The sequence below is a fragment of the Grampus griseus genome (assembly GCF_964374135.1).
Source record: "Grampus griseus genome assembly, chromosome: 17".
NCBI lineage: Eukaryota > Metazoa > Chordata > Mammalia > Artiodactyla > Delphinidae > Grampus > Grampus griseus.
The window spans coordinates 68861164-68881352 of record NC_139011.1 but is presented as its reverse complement, the minus strand read 5'-3'; the positions used below and the strand labels follow the sequence as shown (position 1 = coordinate 68881352).

The window sequence follows — 20189 nt, the reverse complement described above, 5'->3', positions numbered from 1 at the left end:
AGTTCTTTTTGCAAATACAGTGCTGAGTATCCACTGGGTTTCTGCTCTCAGCTCATGTCTCACAAGGAACAGTTTTCCTTCAAAGGACTGAGATAACACCAGGATAGCCTCGCAGCTGTGAGTTTTTCTCTGAGTAAGGGTAAACGTCAAACATAAATGAACAATTCAATCTTCTTAAAACATTTTTGGCTTTTATATGTTTCTTCTATGATTATCCTTTAACAAAGTTGCATAAACATGATTCACTTTAATATGATATTCAAAATACTTTTAGGAAGATTTAGAAAGAAAAAAGTTGGAATAACTAAGCTGGGAAATTCATAATTTTAAGTTCGTTATTTAACTCAGAACGCTTCTTTACCAGCTAAATGAATAAAGATGTCAGGAAACTGGCTTAATGGCTTCTGCAACTATCCTCCAAAGCATCATTTAGAATTCTACTCAAATGTCATCTTACCAAGAGTTGTCTGAGAGTTGGGATTCACATACTGATCCTTACTCCATTCAACCATACACTTCAAAATTGACACTAAGCATTCTAAACCTTTTTTCCTCAGGCTCAGTTCCTACAAAATAATTCATAAAGAGAATAAAAACAAACAAAAATCTTTTAAGGAAAATACACAGCTCTTCCTTGGCAAAGTTCAAATTTCAAAATGTTTTTAAAGTTCTTACCTGAACATTACTCATACCGAGTTCTTGACTGCCTCGTCCTTGAGCAATTTTTGATAGATCATTTACTAGTCTTTCAAATATGTTTGCTGCATTTAAGTCACAATCATAGTTTACGTAAATATCCACCACACTCTGAGCATCTGTAACAGTACAATATGTTAATTTTAACAAAAGGCATCTAGTATATGAATATATTTGGCCTTTTAAATATCTCAATAAGAAAGAGATAATAAAGAAGGATAATTTCAAGTACCTGCACAAATCCTTGTCAACGTCTGAATAACCATCCATTTGTGGTCAAATGAGCTGGTAGAAGTCTCCAAAATGTATAGGAAAATTTCTTTAAAGAACACCTGTGATTAGGGAAAAACCTCCATTTAAAATATTGTTTATAATTCATATATGTGATCACTTTTTAAATATCCCAAAGCTGCAGAGCAAAGATCAGGACCCAGGGTCCTGGAGTTCCACTCCTTTTGAGTTACATTTCTGAGACATCAGGACTTAACTTGGGTTGGTCACTTACACTGGCCCTTGCAGTAAAGAGCTGTACTTCATATCACTGTATTTTGTTATCACACAGCCACTACAAGAGAAATCTGCAAAAATTTGGAGTTCTTCTGGGAGATTATTTCTTAAACATATTTACAAAACTAATAAAACTCCTATTTCATTTTTAATCCCCCACAGAACATAAACTATATTCTGTTCATCAGTTATATTTTTCAGACATTATAGTACTGGGCAAGCCTAAGTGTTCCTAGATTTTAAAGTAACTGACGTTGTCATCTACACAATAGAAAGGATCTAACTCCCATATACTGTTATATTTTTATAATTACACAAGTGGGAATCTCTTTTGTCTGAAACCTACAAACTATTTCTCACTATTCTTTACACCAAATAATGCCAAGCACAAAGGATTTAGTCAACCTTATTTAAAAAATTTCTATTTAAGAGCTAAGAATTTTCAGATTCATATTTATTTTGGAAAAATGACTACAACTCAAGAGGGGATGAATGAAAAAGAAAACCTAAAACAACATATTAATATTTATGGAACATATGTATTATGAATACAAAAATTCATATTTGTAATTTTAGACTACTAACATCTTATCCCCCTCAAAAGGACAAAATACCCTTGTGATGTGCTTTTCTTTCACAGAATTCAACACATTTCTATTACTCGCCTAATGTCAGCATTTCCTGTAAGACTGTAAGCTCTAAGAGGGTAGAGACAAGGTCCCTCTTACTAAGCATTGTGTCTACACTGCATGGCAAATATAGTAGGCATCCAATACATATTTACGGCCACAATTCTCAAACACTGCACCAAGTAACCCCAGAATGCTGCAGCAAACTCAAGAGGGATGCCATGAGAATTTCTGGGGGAAAATTCAGAGAGAAATACATTTGCTGGATACCTCAAAAAACTTCACAGTTTCAACATCAATTAAATCACATGACATTCCTTTCAATGACATCGTTATTTCTGCAAACCTGGGGTTCAGTGGTTGCTAAGATAAGCAGGTACTGCATGAAAATCAATGAAGGAAATGAGGGTGGTAATGTCCAATTTGATTTCAAAATCTGAGAAGTTTGCAGTGTCCTATAGGCTCATACATTCCAGTAGTAACTGTTGACTATTTATAAATGAAAGAAAAACATTTTTTCTTTCAATTTATGTGTGCTTCATCCCCCCCCCACCCCCCACCCCCAAATGCAGACTTCATTGTTAAGAAAAATACTTGTTAAGTTGTTTGGACCTAACTGCTTAATAAATGGAACTGTTAGGTATTTCTTCTGGAGTAAAGTACACCATGAAAAGATCAGAAACGCTAATGGTGCCGTGGATCAAGAGTTTGAAGCTCTCTGATTTATGGGATAAATAAAAAAAACACATATTTGGAGAAAGAGGGGGGAAAAAACCCTTTAGCTACTGTCTACAGGTTATCAAACTGAACTAATATGCAAAAGCCTATTATAGTAATTTAAGACACCATGCCTATCAACAGGGGCTCTAAGAAAAACCAAAATTCTAAAGAGTTATAGAGCACCTATCATGTAATACATGTAAAATAACAGTTCTATCATAAGCACTTTGTCTTCACATAATTTCTCTTGAAAAAGTGTGTATACACTGTATTTTCTGAAATAGATATATAAGTTAATACCCAAGGAAAAACTGCATTATAAAAACTCTAAGATTCATTCTCATAAGATGAATCTTCACACAACAACAATCTCAATTTTGTTTTGCAAATTTAGGTTTTCATATGTTGGGTTTCCTCCAAGTGGAACACAGCTCATCTTGCATTTGAATATGTTCAGTACTTTCGAAAGCATATCTATATTTACCTTGTTTTATCCTCATAATCTCCCCATAAGGGACAATGGAGGTTGAAATAAACCTGATCTCTTTAAAAAAAACAGAATATTACTACAACAATTTTAATGAGAATCTACCATCTATGGACAAGAAATTTCTTAGAAGTATTTCCCTTTAAATTCATGCTTACAAAATTTTTGTATATCAAATTTACTTTACAGAAATAGTAATCACAACTTAAATGATTTTTATGATATCTGGTTCCATAAGAATTTATACTTCACACAGTCATCTAAATAGTACTTAAAGAAGGAGAGTCTCAGAGAAGTAATTGAATGCACAAAGTCTTCCAAAATTCTCTAATGTCAATTTAAATGTCTCATCATCGAATGAAACACTTCTGGCTTGTTACAGAAGCAAAAGTTCCACAAGTTTTTACTTTAAAGTCTCTTTTATTTGTAGTTCCTGAAGATAATGAGAAAAAACTATCTAAAAATAGTAACTTCCTAGTTTTGCCTTGCATTATTTTAACACACATATGGCAAACTTCTAAAACTTGACAACATATATGCACCAGAAATTGTTTCCTGTCCAAAAATATGACCCAAATTTTAAAAATTTTCACTTAAAATACCAAGACCTTATTCTGTCTCATTCCCATAATAATGTTCCACATGAATTTTAATAGATACTGTAGAACCTTTATAATAAAGGATAATATCAAAACTCTGGGAAAATAATGATTTATCCTTCCTGTGAGCTAATGAATTCTTAGTCTTGAGTTAGGATTAAATATAAAAATTAAAACGTAACCTGCACATCATATCAAACATAATATAAAGGCAAAAGTTGACTAGCATAGAAGTATTTCTAAAATATACCATGTCCCAATCAAAACAATATTTTAACAAAGAACAAGCTGGAAAAAAAATCCATTCAATCAGTAAAACAAAGTACTGTTTTTAAATACTGAATTATTTGAAGGTAAAAACAAAAGACCAAGAAACGGTACACTTGCACAATACATGCGTACATGGTTGGGAGATTCCCTAATTTCATTTTGCTAAGGCTCTGGAAATATTTTAGAATGACATAACTGTTATTCTAGTTCCAAAGATGTTGAGAGAAAACTTTAGGAATATAATAATAACAGATATATTGGGAAAAAATATAAAAGTTAAAATTTCAAATGTCCTAAAATATAACTCCTAAAATATAATTCTTCTTGATCACCTCTTTAAAGTACCAAAAACTTAAATGGCTTAAAACCATGCAGACAAAGTATTTATTTAGAGCTTTCTTTTAAGATAACCAAGTTCACTATTACATATCATATACACAATGGCAAAATTATTGTGAGGACCAAATTAATTCAAGACAATTAAAATCATTCATGGAACTACTTATTATACATTCCTTGAAGGCAGGAGCTTATGTCTTAATTTGATTTTGCATTCTTAGCGCTTACCTAGTGCTTAGTAGTACTTTGTAGGCACATGTTACGTGATAATACACAAATATTATTTCACATTCTAAAAAACTTTCCAGTGTATTAAAACATGATTTAACATGAAAACAGATGAATAGCCAACAATGCTTAAATGCAGAACATACCTCAATCTGCATCTTCAGATGCGTCTTGAAGTTTGACAACAAAGTAAGAAATATGGAAAGGGAAAGCTCAAAAACCTCTGGAACAGAAGAAACTCCATTTTTTGAGAGTGCAACACACAGATACTGCTTAATAGCATTAATAAACATCTCATTTGTCCTGAAAATAGGTCCTGCATTCTGCAGAATGGATAGAAGTAACTGCAATGAAAGAATCTTGGATCGTAACTCATGAGACCTAAAATATAAAAAAGAAGGCACAGTATATGGACAAGTTTAGCATTATGGTAATAATAGGTTGTTCCAAAGATATTTCCTGTACCACATAATTTCACAAACCTTTACATGGAAAGAAACAGAAAACTCTGCAACATAAATAAGAAGGTACAGTACATAAATAAGCTTGGCCACTAATAATGGGTAGTTCCACTGATGTTCTCCTTCTACCACTTAATTTCATGAACTTTTTAAATGGGAAAACAATCACTCACACATATTTAACATCAACCTACTGTTCCTTTGAACAAGAAAAGAAATTTTAAAGATTTATGCCTTGTTCCTTTCTTTCGCAAGTATATTTCACTTTTTAGAAATCAACATGAACTTCTCAGATTAAGGGCCATATTTAGTATAAATAGGTTCCAATGTACTTTTTTCCTAGTTATGCTACTCAAAAATCCTAAACACTAATGAAAAGTTTTGGTGCATTACCAAATTAAAGCATTGCTTCAAGCTTACTTTTTCTGTAACCATCGAAAACTCTTTTTTTAAAAAATACATACAAAGAGGCTTTTAGAATACTTGTACCTCTTGGTAGCTTACCCATTTATTCTAAATACGTATTTTTATATAATGAAAAGCTGAAAAACACATTTAAGCTTAAATTGAAAATGGCATTTTTCTAATCAATATACTGTGCCACATTTCTGATCACTATCTAGAAGTTTAATGATCAGATTTCACAAATACCATTTTTCTCCCATTGAAACAGGTTTTTTAAGCCCAAGAGACCAAGGAGATTGATTCCAGGCAACTTTTCAAATGCAGAACACATCTAAATGCTCTAGCCATTGGTTCTTTTTTTAATTTATTCCAAATTGTACTCAGTCACATTTACACCACATAGTAAACTTAATTGCTCTTGATTTCTACCTTAAAAATTTTATGGTTTTAAGTGTCAAGTGATTCAAGGACCTAAAACTCTAACAAGGAATATTTAATTTTAGGTAAATAGGAATCACAAAAAATACTGCCATCTTTGAAATAAAACTGGAACCAATAATACCATTAATACACAGTCATGTTTCCAAGATGCCTATGCCTCTGAATCTAAGAATACGTACGTGCAGCAAATGCAGTATTACAAAACAAACAAACAAACAAAAAAACCTTAGATAACTCAAGTTAGAAACAGTGGGAATAAGACTTTGAATACTAGCTATAGGAAAATATGGAGTGGGCCAGGTACTCCCCCTTCACGCTGAGGCCTTCCAAGGCTTATCCACTACTGCTACTTCCTTAGTCTACCTCACATTTATCACCCTTTTTGCTCAGTTCCAATAGAAACTAAAACCCGCAGCTTATCATTCACCAACGCATGAGTTTTCTTATAAGTATATTTTATCTTTGTATCCACAGCATCCAACAAAATGCCTCGTTAGTATGTGCTCAAAATAATTAACGGATTTATTCATGCACTCATCTAAACATTAAGTATCTACTATGAATAGGGCATTAATCAATGAAGAGATGGTCAAATGATTGTTTGATAACACAATAAAGTATACTTCTGATAGGCAAAAGAAGCTGGACATTACAGGTCTGCAGTTTTTTTGTGGGGTAGTTTCAAATTACGATTTAAGCTTAAAGAACATTTCCTGGATCATCATCTTAGCAAGGCCACAAAATATCAAGAGAAGCAAAGACAAAAAGGAAATCGTATAACTACAAAAGATCATTAATTTTGGCAAAACAATCATTCAAGATAGAAAACCATATATTCTGGAAAAAGAACAGTTTCTAGGGGTGGAAAATTTGATCTCTTTCAGAATTCCATTCCAATATTTAATGACTGGTGGTCGAGAAGGTTTTCTTTACGTTGAAACAAAATTTCCTAATATCTCTGACTTAAGCCCACTACGTAGGAGGATAATTTACATTATTCGTCACAATAATCTTTTGTAATATTAAAGGTCTGATTTGGGAAAGCTAAACATCTGAGGCTTTTAAGGTCACCAACATTTTTAAATCATGGGAAAAATGGCTTTCAGCACTAGCACCAAATTCTAAAGTTATTTTCTCCTTAAATTAGGTCTTCATCAATCCAGAATGATAGGTCAAAATTGTCATTCCCCCCCCATAATGAAACTAAGAAACTGAAAAAATTTCAAATATATTCGTATAAAATATATAGGCTATAATCAAGTTTATATTGTAATTCGAACAACCTTAATCCTGTTTCTGTAGCGTTTGTATTTTCAAAATATTTCTGACTCTCAGGGTTTGGGGCTAAAAAGATAAGAGTTTCAGGCTTCTGGGCCTAAAAGATGTTTCTCACTGAATCAGTACAATGTGACAAAACAAAACTGTAGAAAGTATAACAAATGTGGTTTCCCAAAACTTATAAAGTTTTTATTGTAACTGTCTCCAGTCTTCCTTCTCAGTTGACACTTAGAAACTGAAATGCTCTAGGGTTTTAAAAATGAATTTCCCCCTATTTCAATATCCCTTTCTCAAAGTCACTCAGGCCTCTCCAAGCTGACTTTCTCCAGAAAGTTCTCCTAAAACTGACATGCTATATAATACATGATGCTGCAACATCAGAGGAGCAGGGCTCTTTAATAAATCCCAAACTCAACCTCGAGCAGGAAGTACTTGCATTGGAATCATTTACACAGAAAATATATGACAATTTATGACTTAAAAAATGGCACTTACCTACCGTTTAGACTAATATAATTGATGGGAAGCAGATGAGTGACTCCTATAAAGTATTTCCTGCTCCCCACGGGAGAAAGTTTTCATCTTAGGGCATTTTTTCAGACCTTAATGAATATATTATTATCTTTCATTATGACTTTTAAGATTTATTTCTCTTAGGTTTTATTACCTTTCAAGTAGTAGCTTTCAGAAGCCTAGCATGAGGCTACATGTAAAGGGCTACATTAGTACCAATGTTACTTACAATATTAAAATAATAATTCATTTAATCATTCAATACTTGATGAGCACCTACTATGCACCAGGCACAATTCTATAATGCTGTTGGTGTGCTTTTGGAAGATAGTATAAGGTATCTACTCTAGCAATTTTGAAACTCACTGTTCTTTAGTACATGTTTTAAAAAGTAAAATAACCCCCCACGGTATTTTTGAAGGTCCTAAAAGACAAAAACAAAAGAAAACCCAAAGACTATTTTACAGTAAGGCTCAAGATTAAAAAGCTGCATCTGTCAGGCAGAACAGCTGAGGACTTACTTTGGATCTGGCGGTCCATCCGACAGTGGTTTCATTGACAGTTTACACAATGACCTGAACACTAGAAAGGCATCCTTTTGTAAAATGTGGGAAAACTTAGCACCAGGTGAAGGTCCTGAAGAATTTCCAGATTCCTACACAAGTGAACACACCATGTAAATAAAGGTATCTGCCAGTGCAAATCATTTCAGCCTTCTATATATTTTATTCGATTCAGTTATATGTGGGGTTCTACTGGAAGGAAAACTAGATGAGGAATTTGCCATATTGTTTTTCTTTATTGTGACATGCCACTCCCATCCCCAACAATAAATACCTTAAAAAATGCATTCTTTTAAAATATGCCACCAAACTCTTAAAATTTACCCATTTATGGCCTAAACTACGCTTTCCACTACCTGTCACTAGGTGTTTTATGTTTTTGTCGTATTTTATTTTTTATCTACTCTGCGCAGATAGACATAAGACAATGGAGACTGTTAAGGCAACATTTAAAAGTTATTAACTGATAAAGGTCAGCAAGGCCCGGAAAACTTACCCCTATGTATGGGGCAATGATTTACGGTAGGACTCCCTTATCTGAAAAGATAAGGAAAAAATACACAAAATACAGGGTAGGAAGGATGAGGAGGACCCTATCACTACCACAGTATGGATTTTATTGTACCCTGAGCAAAGGTAAGACGAAGTTCTCCAGATCTCCAGAAGCTCTTTCCCCTCCTAGTATACTAGAATTATCCTATAAATATGTGATAAGAATGTTCTTTTTAAATGTAATTTCAATGGGGGAGGAGGAAAGATGTGAACACATATGAGACACACCTTAGAGTTGGAAATATAGCTATCAATATTTTAAGGGAATAAACTGCTCTGGATTTATATCAATGGGAAAAAAACCACAACTTTTTACTTCCTCAAACTGAAATCAGCCAGCATTATCAACTGGATATATTCACCACAAGGTGTTGGTAGCAGCCTATCAATTTGTAAGATTAAGAGGATTTTTCCTCTATTTATACCTGAGTATCATTGGAAGAGACAGACAATCTGTCATCAGGTAAGGACGGTGTATATGCAACAGAAATTGGTGTTCCTGGAATTCCATTTGCTTGAATATTTTCAGTGTCACTACCATCCTCTATGGTTCCAATGTTGCCATCTGCACTTGCATTTATGGTAGCCCTTTCTCCCATATCTAAAACGGTAAGAAGAAAAAACATGCAAACATATTTAACTTAACTGAAGTGCACTGAAAAAGCATACACTATTTAAAATGAAACAGTGGCAGAAAAGCAATGTGAAGTAAGATGTATTGGCACCATTTAAAGGTTAGCATACTTACTAGTAAGTATGCATTTGGAATATATCCAAACATGATCCTTAAGTAGCTCTGGCAATGGAACACACTCAGCTGATGAAAGGCTAACAGAATGTGCTGAAACAGAAGCTTACTTTTAGTCTATATTAGCATTTACTAAACTGAGTCCTAATGAATGCTAATGACTTAAGATATTAAAAGAAATTCTTCAAAAAAATCCCATTTTCAAATAAGTTTGGGAAATGATGGAAAATAGGTATCTTTATCACAGCCTTTAATTTGCTAATACGCACTGAGTTCTCCAAAGGGGATATACAATACACAGTGTTTCCAAAATTTATTTTACCATGAGATCCCAACCCCCTTTTTAGAATACCTACTAATACCTCTAATAACATATATTCTTTGGAACACAACTATGGAAATAATGGCTGTGAATATTCTTCAGTATGTCACTCTGAGTAATCTTACTTGTGATTAATATACACAGAAATAAATGACTTCTAGTAGGACAAACATAGACAATGCAAACAATACCAAGTTTCAGAACTACTCTAGGTGTAATGTATGTTACTTTAAAAAAGAAAACTTCATAGCAGCACTATTTACAGTAGCCAAGATATGGAAACAATCTAAATGTCAATAGACAGATGAATGGATAAAGAAGATGTGATTGATATACACATATAAAAACACGATGGAATACTATTCAGTCATAACAAAAAATGAAATTTGAAGCAACATGGATGGACCTAGAGATTATCATACTAAATGAAGTAAGTCAGAAAGAGAAAGAAAAATACCACATGATATCACTTGTATGTGGAATCTAAAACATGACACAAATGAACTTATCTACGAAACAGAAACAGACTCACAGACAGAGAACAAACTATGGTTGTCAAGGAGATGGGAGAATGGGGGAGGAAGGGATTGGGAGTTTGGGATTAGCAGATGTGAACTATTATACATAGAATGGATAAACAACAAGGTACTACTGTAAAGCACAGGGAACTATATTCAATATCCTGTAATAAACCATAATGGAAAAGAATATGAACTAAAGAAAGAAAAAGGAACACATACATGTCTGTGGCCATAACTCAGTAGCTATCTGGCAGGAAACTGCTCCTCTCATGCTGCCAAGTAAAAGAAATTACAGGCTAGCATGAGGGAAATACAATGTACTAGAAGGAGCACAGATTTTAGAATATGAAAGACCCCTGCTGTTTTAATCATGTCTCTACCACTTAACTGGAGAAGTTATTTCACCTTCTTCATAAGCAACAAAGATAATAATGTCTATATGGAATCACCAAAACACACACACATGCACAGTACATAAAGAACACAATTGGTTCTCAATAAGGGGTAGTAGCTATTATTAATTTTGCTGCTAACTGGTAACATGTGCCCAATTTTTTAACTGATTTGAGTAATGAAAGGAGTGTACCTGGTAATACGCTAATGTCTGACACACTAACTACTATTACAGCTTTCTATATATATGTAAAGAATGCTTATATATATGTAAAGAACTCTCTGGAAGAAGTCACAAAAATTTAATAATGATTATCAGAAACTGATGATTGTTCCCCAAAGCACTTACTCCCAACCTTTTTCTCTGTACTCAATTACATCTCTTTCCACTGCCCCTCCTCCACCTTCCCTTAATAAACAACTTCCGCCTTCTACTTAAGCTATGCAGATAATTTAACACAGGCTTCCTTACTCTTCCTCACCCACTATAAAATTCCTTAACACCAACAATCATCTTTATCTTCCCTCTCATTTCAGGGAAAAAATATTCCTTCACATTTCTAAGATGAATCATTCATTCACCCTCAAATCTACCTCTTCTTGCCTTAGGTAGTGTCCTTCTCCCCTGGATACTTTCTTGAAACATTACATTTTCAATTTGTGCACATGACTGGATCTTCCCCAATACTCAACTAACACACTCACATCTTTTCACTATAAAGACATAACTTTCCTGCAACTCCTACCACACATCAGCTACTGTCCATTTTTCTTTTCTAAATCAAATTTCTAAAGAAATAATTAATATTCATTGATAATACTTTCCTTCTTAGGAAATTTCTGAAACGAATTGAAAACATTCTTATTTTATTTTCAGGCTTTGAAGCCAGACATCTTTGGGTTGGAGTCTTTACCACTTCTTACAGGTTAGCTTAATCTCAGTGCCTCAATTTCCTCATTTGTAAAAAAGAGAATCATAACAGTACCTAAACATCCCAGAGTTTGGGGAGGATTGAGTAAACACAAGTAAAGCACTTAAAATCATTGGGGATACAAAGAAAGTACTTAACAGTTAGATATTATTCTCTATGTTTTTTCCCTCTAATTCTCCCTCTAATTGTCCCCTAAACATAAGTGCAGACTTCTGTTTACAAGGTGGTGAGCTGAGCCCACTAATTTACCTTCTTCTTTCACAAATCCCACTGAAACTACAAGGGAAAAAATATAAACAAGAGAAATAGCCTTTAGTAGCACTGGAAAACTAAGGAGGATATAATCAATAGACCAAAATCTTGAAGGAATTTCTAAAAATTAAGATAAGTTCATGGGAATTCCTTGGCGGTCCAGTGGTTAGGACTCGGTGCTTTCACTGCCATGGCCTGGGTTCAATCCCTGGTTGGAGAACTAAGATCCCATAAGCCACGCAGCATGAACAACAACAACAACAACAAAAGGTTCGGATGGAGGAAGAAGGGAAAAGCCAATAATGTTCAGATGCCTGTGACTGAACACATGCAAAGGACAGAGCTACCTGAGAAGTGGCTGAATTGTACCATGTGGGTTCCAATATACTCCCAAGCCTAGACAGAATGCCAAGGGCTATGGGGTAGGAGGGAAGAGAGCTTGGGAAACCAGGCCAACGTCTACCAACAGAGCTGTCAGCAGCCATGATCATCTAGAATGTATCTGAGTGCAGCCTGTTAATTAAAGTGGAGGATTTGCTTGGTAGGTGTCTTAACCTAAGAAGTAGGGTAGGAAGGGAGAGAGCAGCGTCCCAGCTAAGGGAGAAGAGAGAGTGCTGCAATAAACACTGAGCAAGCTAGTACAGCAGTGAAATCTCAGGTTCTAGGCTTCCACTCTAACCACCTGTTTCTACTTAACTAATGCTAAATAAAGCCCTAACTGAATGAAGGCAGCCTAAGATTTCCTGGCAAAGGCTGGGAGAATGGGAACAAACCAAGTTTGAAGAACGCTCCCCCCACTCCTGACCCCGAGGCTAGAATATATAAAACGTTGAAACAGCATTTATCCCAAGCTTCACATGGCTTCAGTGTGTGCTTACAACACAGCCCAAGGATCACCAGGATCCCCCTCTGCTCAAGGGAGGCATCTGCTTCTTTTAGTTAAGTTCTCAGCTGGGAAATAAGGTCTGCCTTTGGACGGCAGTCACCTGGCAGACTCTGGAGAGGAAAGCCTCATGAGAAATGGAAAAGCAGTGCACAGAATTACTGAGAAAGCTCTTTATATACTGATCAAATCTGGTCTTTCTATTCTTTAAACAGACAGAAATGTAAAGTCTACGCTCAAAAGTAAGGACAAAGGTCAGCAATCTGAGCAAATGGTTTCCCGGTGAAACATTTTACAGCTGGAACAATTTTAATTGGTACTCCCAGAGATGTGTGAAAGAATACTGCGTCAATAAATAGGAGCAGGGGCTTCCCTGGTGGCGCAGTGGGTGAGAGTCCGCCTGCCGATGCAGGGGACACAGGTTCGTGCCCCGGTCCTGGAGGATCCCACGTGCCACAGAGCGGCTGGGCCCATGAGCCATGGCCGATGGGCCTGCGCGTCCGGAGGCTGTGCTCTGCAACGGGAGAGGCCACAACAGTGAGAGGCCCATGTATCGCACAAAAAAAAAAAAAAGCGCAAAGCGCTATGAAAAAAGGGAGCTCAAGAAAAAATAGGGGTTCTTGGAGACAAAAACAAAATTACTGAAAGAAAAAACATACACTGGGAAAAGCAATAGAATGGACATTAATGAATAAAGTATTGGAAAGCCCCTTGTAATATTTTCTCTGAATGCAGAATCATAAGACAAAATGATGGAAATTAGGAAAGACTGTCAGAGCAATAAAGGATATGATGAAAAATACTCAACAACTGTAGTGTGTGATGTGGAAGGGAAGAATGGAAAGAAAGAGGAGAATTAATAGCTAAAAACATAATAGAAAAATCACTAGAATGATGAAAAGTTATGAAAAGAATTCAACAGCTAGTCCTGATTTAAAAAACAAAAGTAAAATCACACCCAGGCACACACACAAAAAGATAAAAAGTATCTTTTAATAAACTAGAAATACAGAAAACTTACTGAACTTGATAAAGAGTATCCTCCAAAACACAAAAGCAATCATCAAACTTACGGGTGAAATACAGCAATAATGTTAAAAACAAATGAGGATTCTTGCCACCATTAACCCTACTCAACATTTTCTTGAGGTTCAAACTAATGTTATATAACAAAACTGAGAGACCAAAAATGAAGCGTAAATATTATAAAGGAAGAAACAAAGATAAAATATCATTACTCACCTAGAAAACCCAAGATAACCAAATGAAAAACATTTAGAAACAATTACTAAATAAACTTACTTTTTGAACTGAATGAACTGGTTCTAAACTTTGTGTATACATTTAATGAAATGTATAAAAAACTGATGGGGAGGGACTTGCACTATAAAGATCAACATATACAATAAAGTTAAAATATTTTAAACAATTCAACACTGGATAAGAATAAACAGCTCAATGTGACTGTACAGAAAACTCCAACAGAACCATTTTGGATAAAAGTGGGATTTCAAATTAATTTAGGAAAGGAAGTATTATTCTAGGTTATAACTAGCTATCTAATCTCATACCAAACGGAAAAATAAATTTCAGATGAATTAAAAATTTAAATTAAAAAAATGAAAACAAAAGTATTAGAAAAACATGGTATGGTAGAATATTTTTATAATCTTAGATTATTTTTATAATCTTAATCCATTCTAAGCAAGACAAAAACAAAATCACAAAGAAAAAGGCTTTATTTGTTAAATTTTTTAGGTATGGTCAAATATCTGCTGAGAACAGTAACAACAGAAGCAAAGGGAAACAAAACAAAACAAAGACTGGAGAAAAAATATTTATAATACAATGAACAAGGGCTAATTTCTTAAGATGAAGAAATCTTGAATTAAGGAACAAAAACCCAACAAGAGGGAGGGGATATGGAGATATATGTATACATACAGCTGATTCTCTTTGTTGTACAGCAGAAACTAACACAACACTGTAAAGCAATTATACTCCAATAAAGATGAAAAACAAAAAAAGAACAAAAACCAAAAAAACTGAATGGAAAAATGGGCAAAAGATAGGAATAGGCAATTCAGAAAAGTATAAATAGCCCATAGACACTCAGCTGCACCACATGAAATTGCCAGTATTTGACCTACAAAAATAATGACTGCTTCCTATGTTTTTACCATGCAAATAATCAAAGAAACATAAATTAAAACAATAAGATATAGTCCATCTATTAAAGTGATGTTAAACAAAGCACTGTATATAAATTTTAAATGTTCATACATCTTGGTCAAGTATTCCTTACCCTAAAGAAAAGTGCAAAATGATATCTATAATATGAATGCTCCATGAGAGCCATGCAAAGCAAAAACTAGTAAACAACCTAAATGCTAGTATTAATAGGAGGTTATTTAAATAAATTATGGACCACCAATATAATTAAGTACAATATGACATGAAAGGAAAACTATAATTTAGTATGTGACAACAGCAGATTATAAAGCAGTAAGTACAGTATGTTCCCATTTATATTCAAATATATGAATACAGACATGCATGAAAAATGTTATTAAAAAAACTTTTTAAAGAGCAAAAAACATATCAAGGTCAGAAGACTTGGGCAAATAAGGAACTGAGAGAAAATATTTGTAAAATATATCACAGAATCCTAATATAAAAGGATTCTCCGAAATTATAAGGGAAAAAGGATAAAAACCTGACAGAATGAACAAAAGACATGAATAATGACTCCCTAAAAAAGATATACAATGGCCCTCAAACACAACAAGATATTTAATTTCACTCGTGGAGAAATGCAAATTAAAACTAAAGTAAGATACAATTCTCACCTGTCAGGCTGGCAAAAATTCAAAACTTTAAACTCCACTGGGAGCTTGGAGAAAAAGGCACTCTTGTATGTTTCAAGTAAGAGTGCAAAACAATACAACACTTATGAAGAGAAATTCAGCAAAAGCTAACATACCTTCACATTCATTTACCACTTGACCTAGTAATATTACCTCTTTGAATTTGCCCAGAGGATCAATCTCCACAAATATGAATACAGATATACATGGTTATTCACTGCAGCTTTATTTGTAATAGCAAAATACTGGAAACAACCAAAGTTCCTGTCAGCAGAGGACTGGCTGAATAAACATATACCCACATAATAGAGTATTATGCAGACAGCCACAAGAAAAAAGATTAAGAGAAATCTCTATCAACTGAAATAGAGGGATTTCTAGTACATATTAGGTGAAAAAAGGGGAAGACACAGAAGATATACAGTGTTCTATCAAAAAGAAAGAGAAATAATCATAAGTATTTGCTTACTTCTCTGGGGAAACACACACACACACACACACACACACACACACACTATAAACCTGGGGTCCCCAACACTGCCCCCCACAACACCCCAGGCCACACGGCACGAGGTGAGTGGTGGGTGAGCGAGCGAAGCTTCATTTGTATTTACAGCCGCTCCCCATCACTCGCGTTACTGCCTGAGCTCTGCCTCCTGTCAGATCAGCGGCAGCGTTAGATTCTCATAGGAGCGCAAACCTTACCGTGAACTGCGCATGTGAGGGATCTAGGTTGCAAGCTCCTTATGAGAATCTAATGCCTGACGATCTGACATGGAGCTGAGGCAGTGATGCTAGCACTGGGGAGCGGCTACAAATAGATTATCATTAGCAGAGAGGTTTGACTGCACAGAGACCATAATGAATTAATTGCTTACAAACTCATATCAAAACCCTATCAGTGAGTGGCAAGTGAGAACAAGCTCAGGGCTCCCACTGATTCTGCAATATGGCGAGCTGTATAATTATTTCATTATATATTACAACGTAATAATAATAGAAATAGGACTTCCCTGGTGGCGCAGTGGTTAAGAATCCGCCTGCCAATGCAAGGGACACAGGTTCGAGCCCTGGTCCGGAAGATCCCACATGCCGCGGAGCAACTAAGCCCGTGTACCACAACTACTGAGCCCGTGTGCCACACCTACTGAAGCCTGAGCACCTAGAGCCTGTGCTCTGCAACAAGAGAAGCCACCACAATGAGAAGCCCACGCACCGCAACGAAGAGTAGCCCCGCTCGCCTCAACTAGAGAAAGCCCACGTGCAGCAACGAAGACCCAACGCAGCAATCAATCAATAAAATAATAATAGAAATAAAGTGAGCAATAAATGTAATGTGCTTGAATCATCCGAAACCATCCCCCTGTCCCGGTCCGTGGAAAAATTGTCTTCTATGAAACCAGTCCCAAAAAGGTTAGGGACTGCTGTTATAAACTACAAGCTTATGAAAGTCGTTACCTATAAGGCAGGTCAGCAAGGGGAGAAATGGAAGGAAGAGTTCTCTAAGTATTTTATATAATTTTTACTTTGAATCATGTAAATGTTCTTCAATTTAAAAAGTTAAATCAATAAAAATAGTTAATACAAGTAACTTCTGAACACAGTACTCTCTTCATCCTTAGTAAAATATATTCTAAGGACACATATGATTGCAAAGAAATCTGAACTTTAATTAATCAGCTTGTTCTTGGTAATGGCACACTGTTTCTGCAAATTTAGGTTTTCACTGTGGAAAAAGAAACACAAGAATGAAATGCAGGAAGATGAAGAGAAACCTTGTGGTGCTGGATGTGAATTGGAACTAATAAGATTATCTTGTGATTGTATATCTCCTGTTTCTGTCCACTGGAAAAGACTAAAAGTAATAACACCCCAGTAGCAGTGAGCATACCTAGTACCTAGGCCTTGGTCTCTAAATACAATTGCCCAGTAAAAAGAATAAGGACTCCTAAAGAACTTGTTGATTCCAGGGCTGGGACAAGGGAAAGCTGAAGGTGAACCTAGAACATCTTACTGTTCCAGAAAACAAGGAAATGCTCAAAGACAATGCAATCACATCAAAAGGACACAGGGGCTGGCTTGAAGGGATTCCCACTGGCCAGATCAGGAACAAAAAATGATGACAGTAAAGGATTATAACACACTGAATAAAGGGAGGTGCTCTTCTCCATATAAAAATGTTGATTAATATTAGAATTATGAAATCACTATATTGCAATCCATGTAATATCTAAGGATCATCAAGGGATTTTAAAACCAGTAAGTGAATGGATCTTGATATGATCTCAAAGTATCACTCACAGATTACTTATTAATTATAAAGGGGAAAATGTTCCCTTACAATGAAGAGAGCTGGTGGTCATCTTTAACCAGGTGATCAAACATTATCACCAACAGGGGGTAACTTAATTATGCACCAATTTATATGATGTAATAAGAAATACCAACATTACCTATGCAGTATTTTTGCCAAATATGTTTACTCTAAATCAAAATTAGGAAATCATCAGATCAATTCAAACTGTGCAACATTCTGCAAGACAATATTACACTCTTAAAAATAAATGTTATGAAAGATGGAAAAAAGGCAAGAGGACTTGTTCTCAACTAACGAGACCAAAGAGACATAATCAAATGCAGCAAGTGTACCTAGAATGGGTCCTGGACTAGAAAAAGAAAAAAAAGGATATAAGAAACACATTTGGGGACAACTAGGAACACTTTAAAGTGTATTTATATTAGATATTCTTAAAAGAGAGTTACTTTTCTTAGGTGTGAAAATGGAATTGTGGTTATGTATGAGAATGCCCTTATTCTTAGAAGATATATGCTGAGTTATTTTAGGGGTAAAGCGTCATGTTGTATATAGCCAACTTTCAAATGGTTCAGCAAAAACAAAACACACACACGGGTCTACTTAAAGACAAGTAAAACAAATGTAGCAAAACTGTTAATAATTAGTGATTTAGAAAAGGACCTACAGTTTTAACTGTACTGTTCCTTGAACTATTCTCTAGGTTTGAAAGTTTTCTAAGTAAAAAGCAGAAAAATGAAAGAACTTTCACTTCACACTCTGTATTCATATGTATTAGAAACTGGCAAAGGACCAGACAGTAGCCATTTTAGGCTTTGCTGGCCATATGATCTTTGTTGCCACTACTCAACTTTACTTTTGTAGTGCAAAGGCAGCCACTATAAGCAATACATAAACAAATAAGCATGGCTGTGTTCCAATAAAACTTTATTTACAAAAATAGGTAGTGGGCCAAATTTGGTTCATGGAACATTATTTTCCAACCCCTAATATACATTATAAAATTTTAAGAGAATGTGTGGATACCTAATACTTTCTTTCTTCCCTTATTATAAGTTTATGGTTTTTTGAAAAATTCATATTCCCCAAGACCATGCTCTCTTCTTTAGCCTCTACACTTTCCCATTTGGTAATCTACTTCAAGTACTAATTTTAACAGAATGACTCCCACCTATAACACCTGCCTTGATTATCTCTTAGGCCAGAGTTCTGTATTTCCATTATATATTTCATAAACATTTCCACATGAATGGCACACCTGACGGTCAAATGCAATGTCAAAATAAAAATTAGTACCTTTCTTCCCACGCCAACATCTACTCCAATAATTCTACCAATAGTACTACCACCCACTTACCCATTTAGGCTCAAAAACTGGGAGACTGCCTGTGCAGAAAAGAGCTAACATAGCATGCCTGAGACTGCCTATCCTTAGAAAGGCCTGCTTGCAAAGTTGGCTCTTGGCTGGAACCTTGGAATTTACACTTCGGGAGGATTCTCACTCTTCCCAGAACCAATAAAAGTGGCTCACTGTGCCTCAATAGTTTGTACAAATAATGTGGTTTATGCTGGAACACCAGCTTTCCCTCTGGGAATCTGGAATTTTGGTATATGCAGATAGAGAGTGCCTATACCACAGGCTCCCCCCAAAAACTTGGGGCACTCAGTCTCTAAGGAGCTGCCCTGCTAGCCAGCACTTCATAATTCAATGCTTGAGGAAATTAAGAGTTTCCCATGTAACTTCACTGGGAGAGGAATCCTGGAATTGTCCACCTGATTTCCTCCAGACTTTGCCCCATACGCCTTTTCCCTTTGATGATTTTGCCTTGTACCTTGACTCACCACATCACAGTGGTGAGTGTAACTATATGATGAGTCCTTCTAGTGAATCACCAAATCTTGAGGTAATCTTTGGGATTTTTGACACAGTTTTCATTCTCTTTCACCTAGATTTCAATCAGTTGCAAACCCTTCTTGATTCAACTTCCATTTCTCACTTCTCATTCACTTTTTCCTCTCTATTTCCACTGCTACTGTCCTGTTTAGGTTTAGATTACTGCACTGGTCTTTCACTGGACTTCATATTTCCCTACTTAGCTTCTTAAAACATTATTCTGATTACTTCATTTCTTAGTTCTAAAATCTTCAATGGTAACTTATTCTCTCTTAGAACGAAGTTCAAAATCCTAAAGCTGGAATTTATAACCATCCATTGGTTGGCTCCAAACTACTTTTTCAAACTTATTTTCTACCATATGACACCACATAC

At 35.2% G+C, this 20189-nt stretch overlaps 1 protein-coding gene across 2 annotated transcripts in view; it reads right to left on the bottom strand.

Annotated features, from left to right (window-relative positions):
* The window catches only part of ARFGEF1 (ARF guanine nucleotide exchange factor 1), a 134747-nt gene that overhangs the window by 52305 nt on the left and 62253 nt on the right, over positions 1-20189 (bottom strand). For both annotated transcript variants that reach the window (XM_082675324.1, XM_082675325.1), the window contains exons 8-13: positions 9114-9289; positions 8095-8228; positions 4622-4856; positions 929-1028; positions 676-815; positions 458-566 (exon numbers count right to left, since the gene is read on the bottom strand). In XM_082675324.1, coding sequence (XP_082531450.1) covers positions 458-566; positions 676-815; positions 929-1028; positions 4622-4856; positions 8095-8228; positions 9114-9289 — 894 coding nt within the window. The remainder of the gene's footprint in view (positions 1-457; positions 567-675; positions 816-928; positions 1029-4621; positions 4857-8094; positions 8229-9113; positions 9290-20189) is intronic.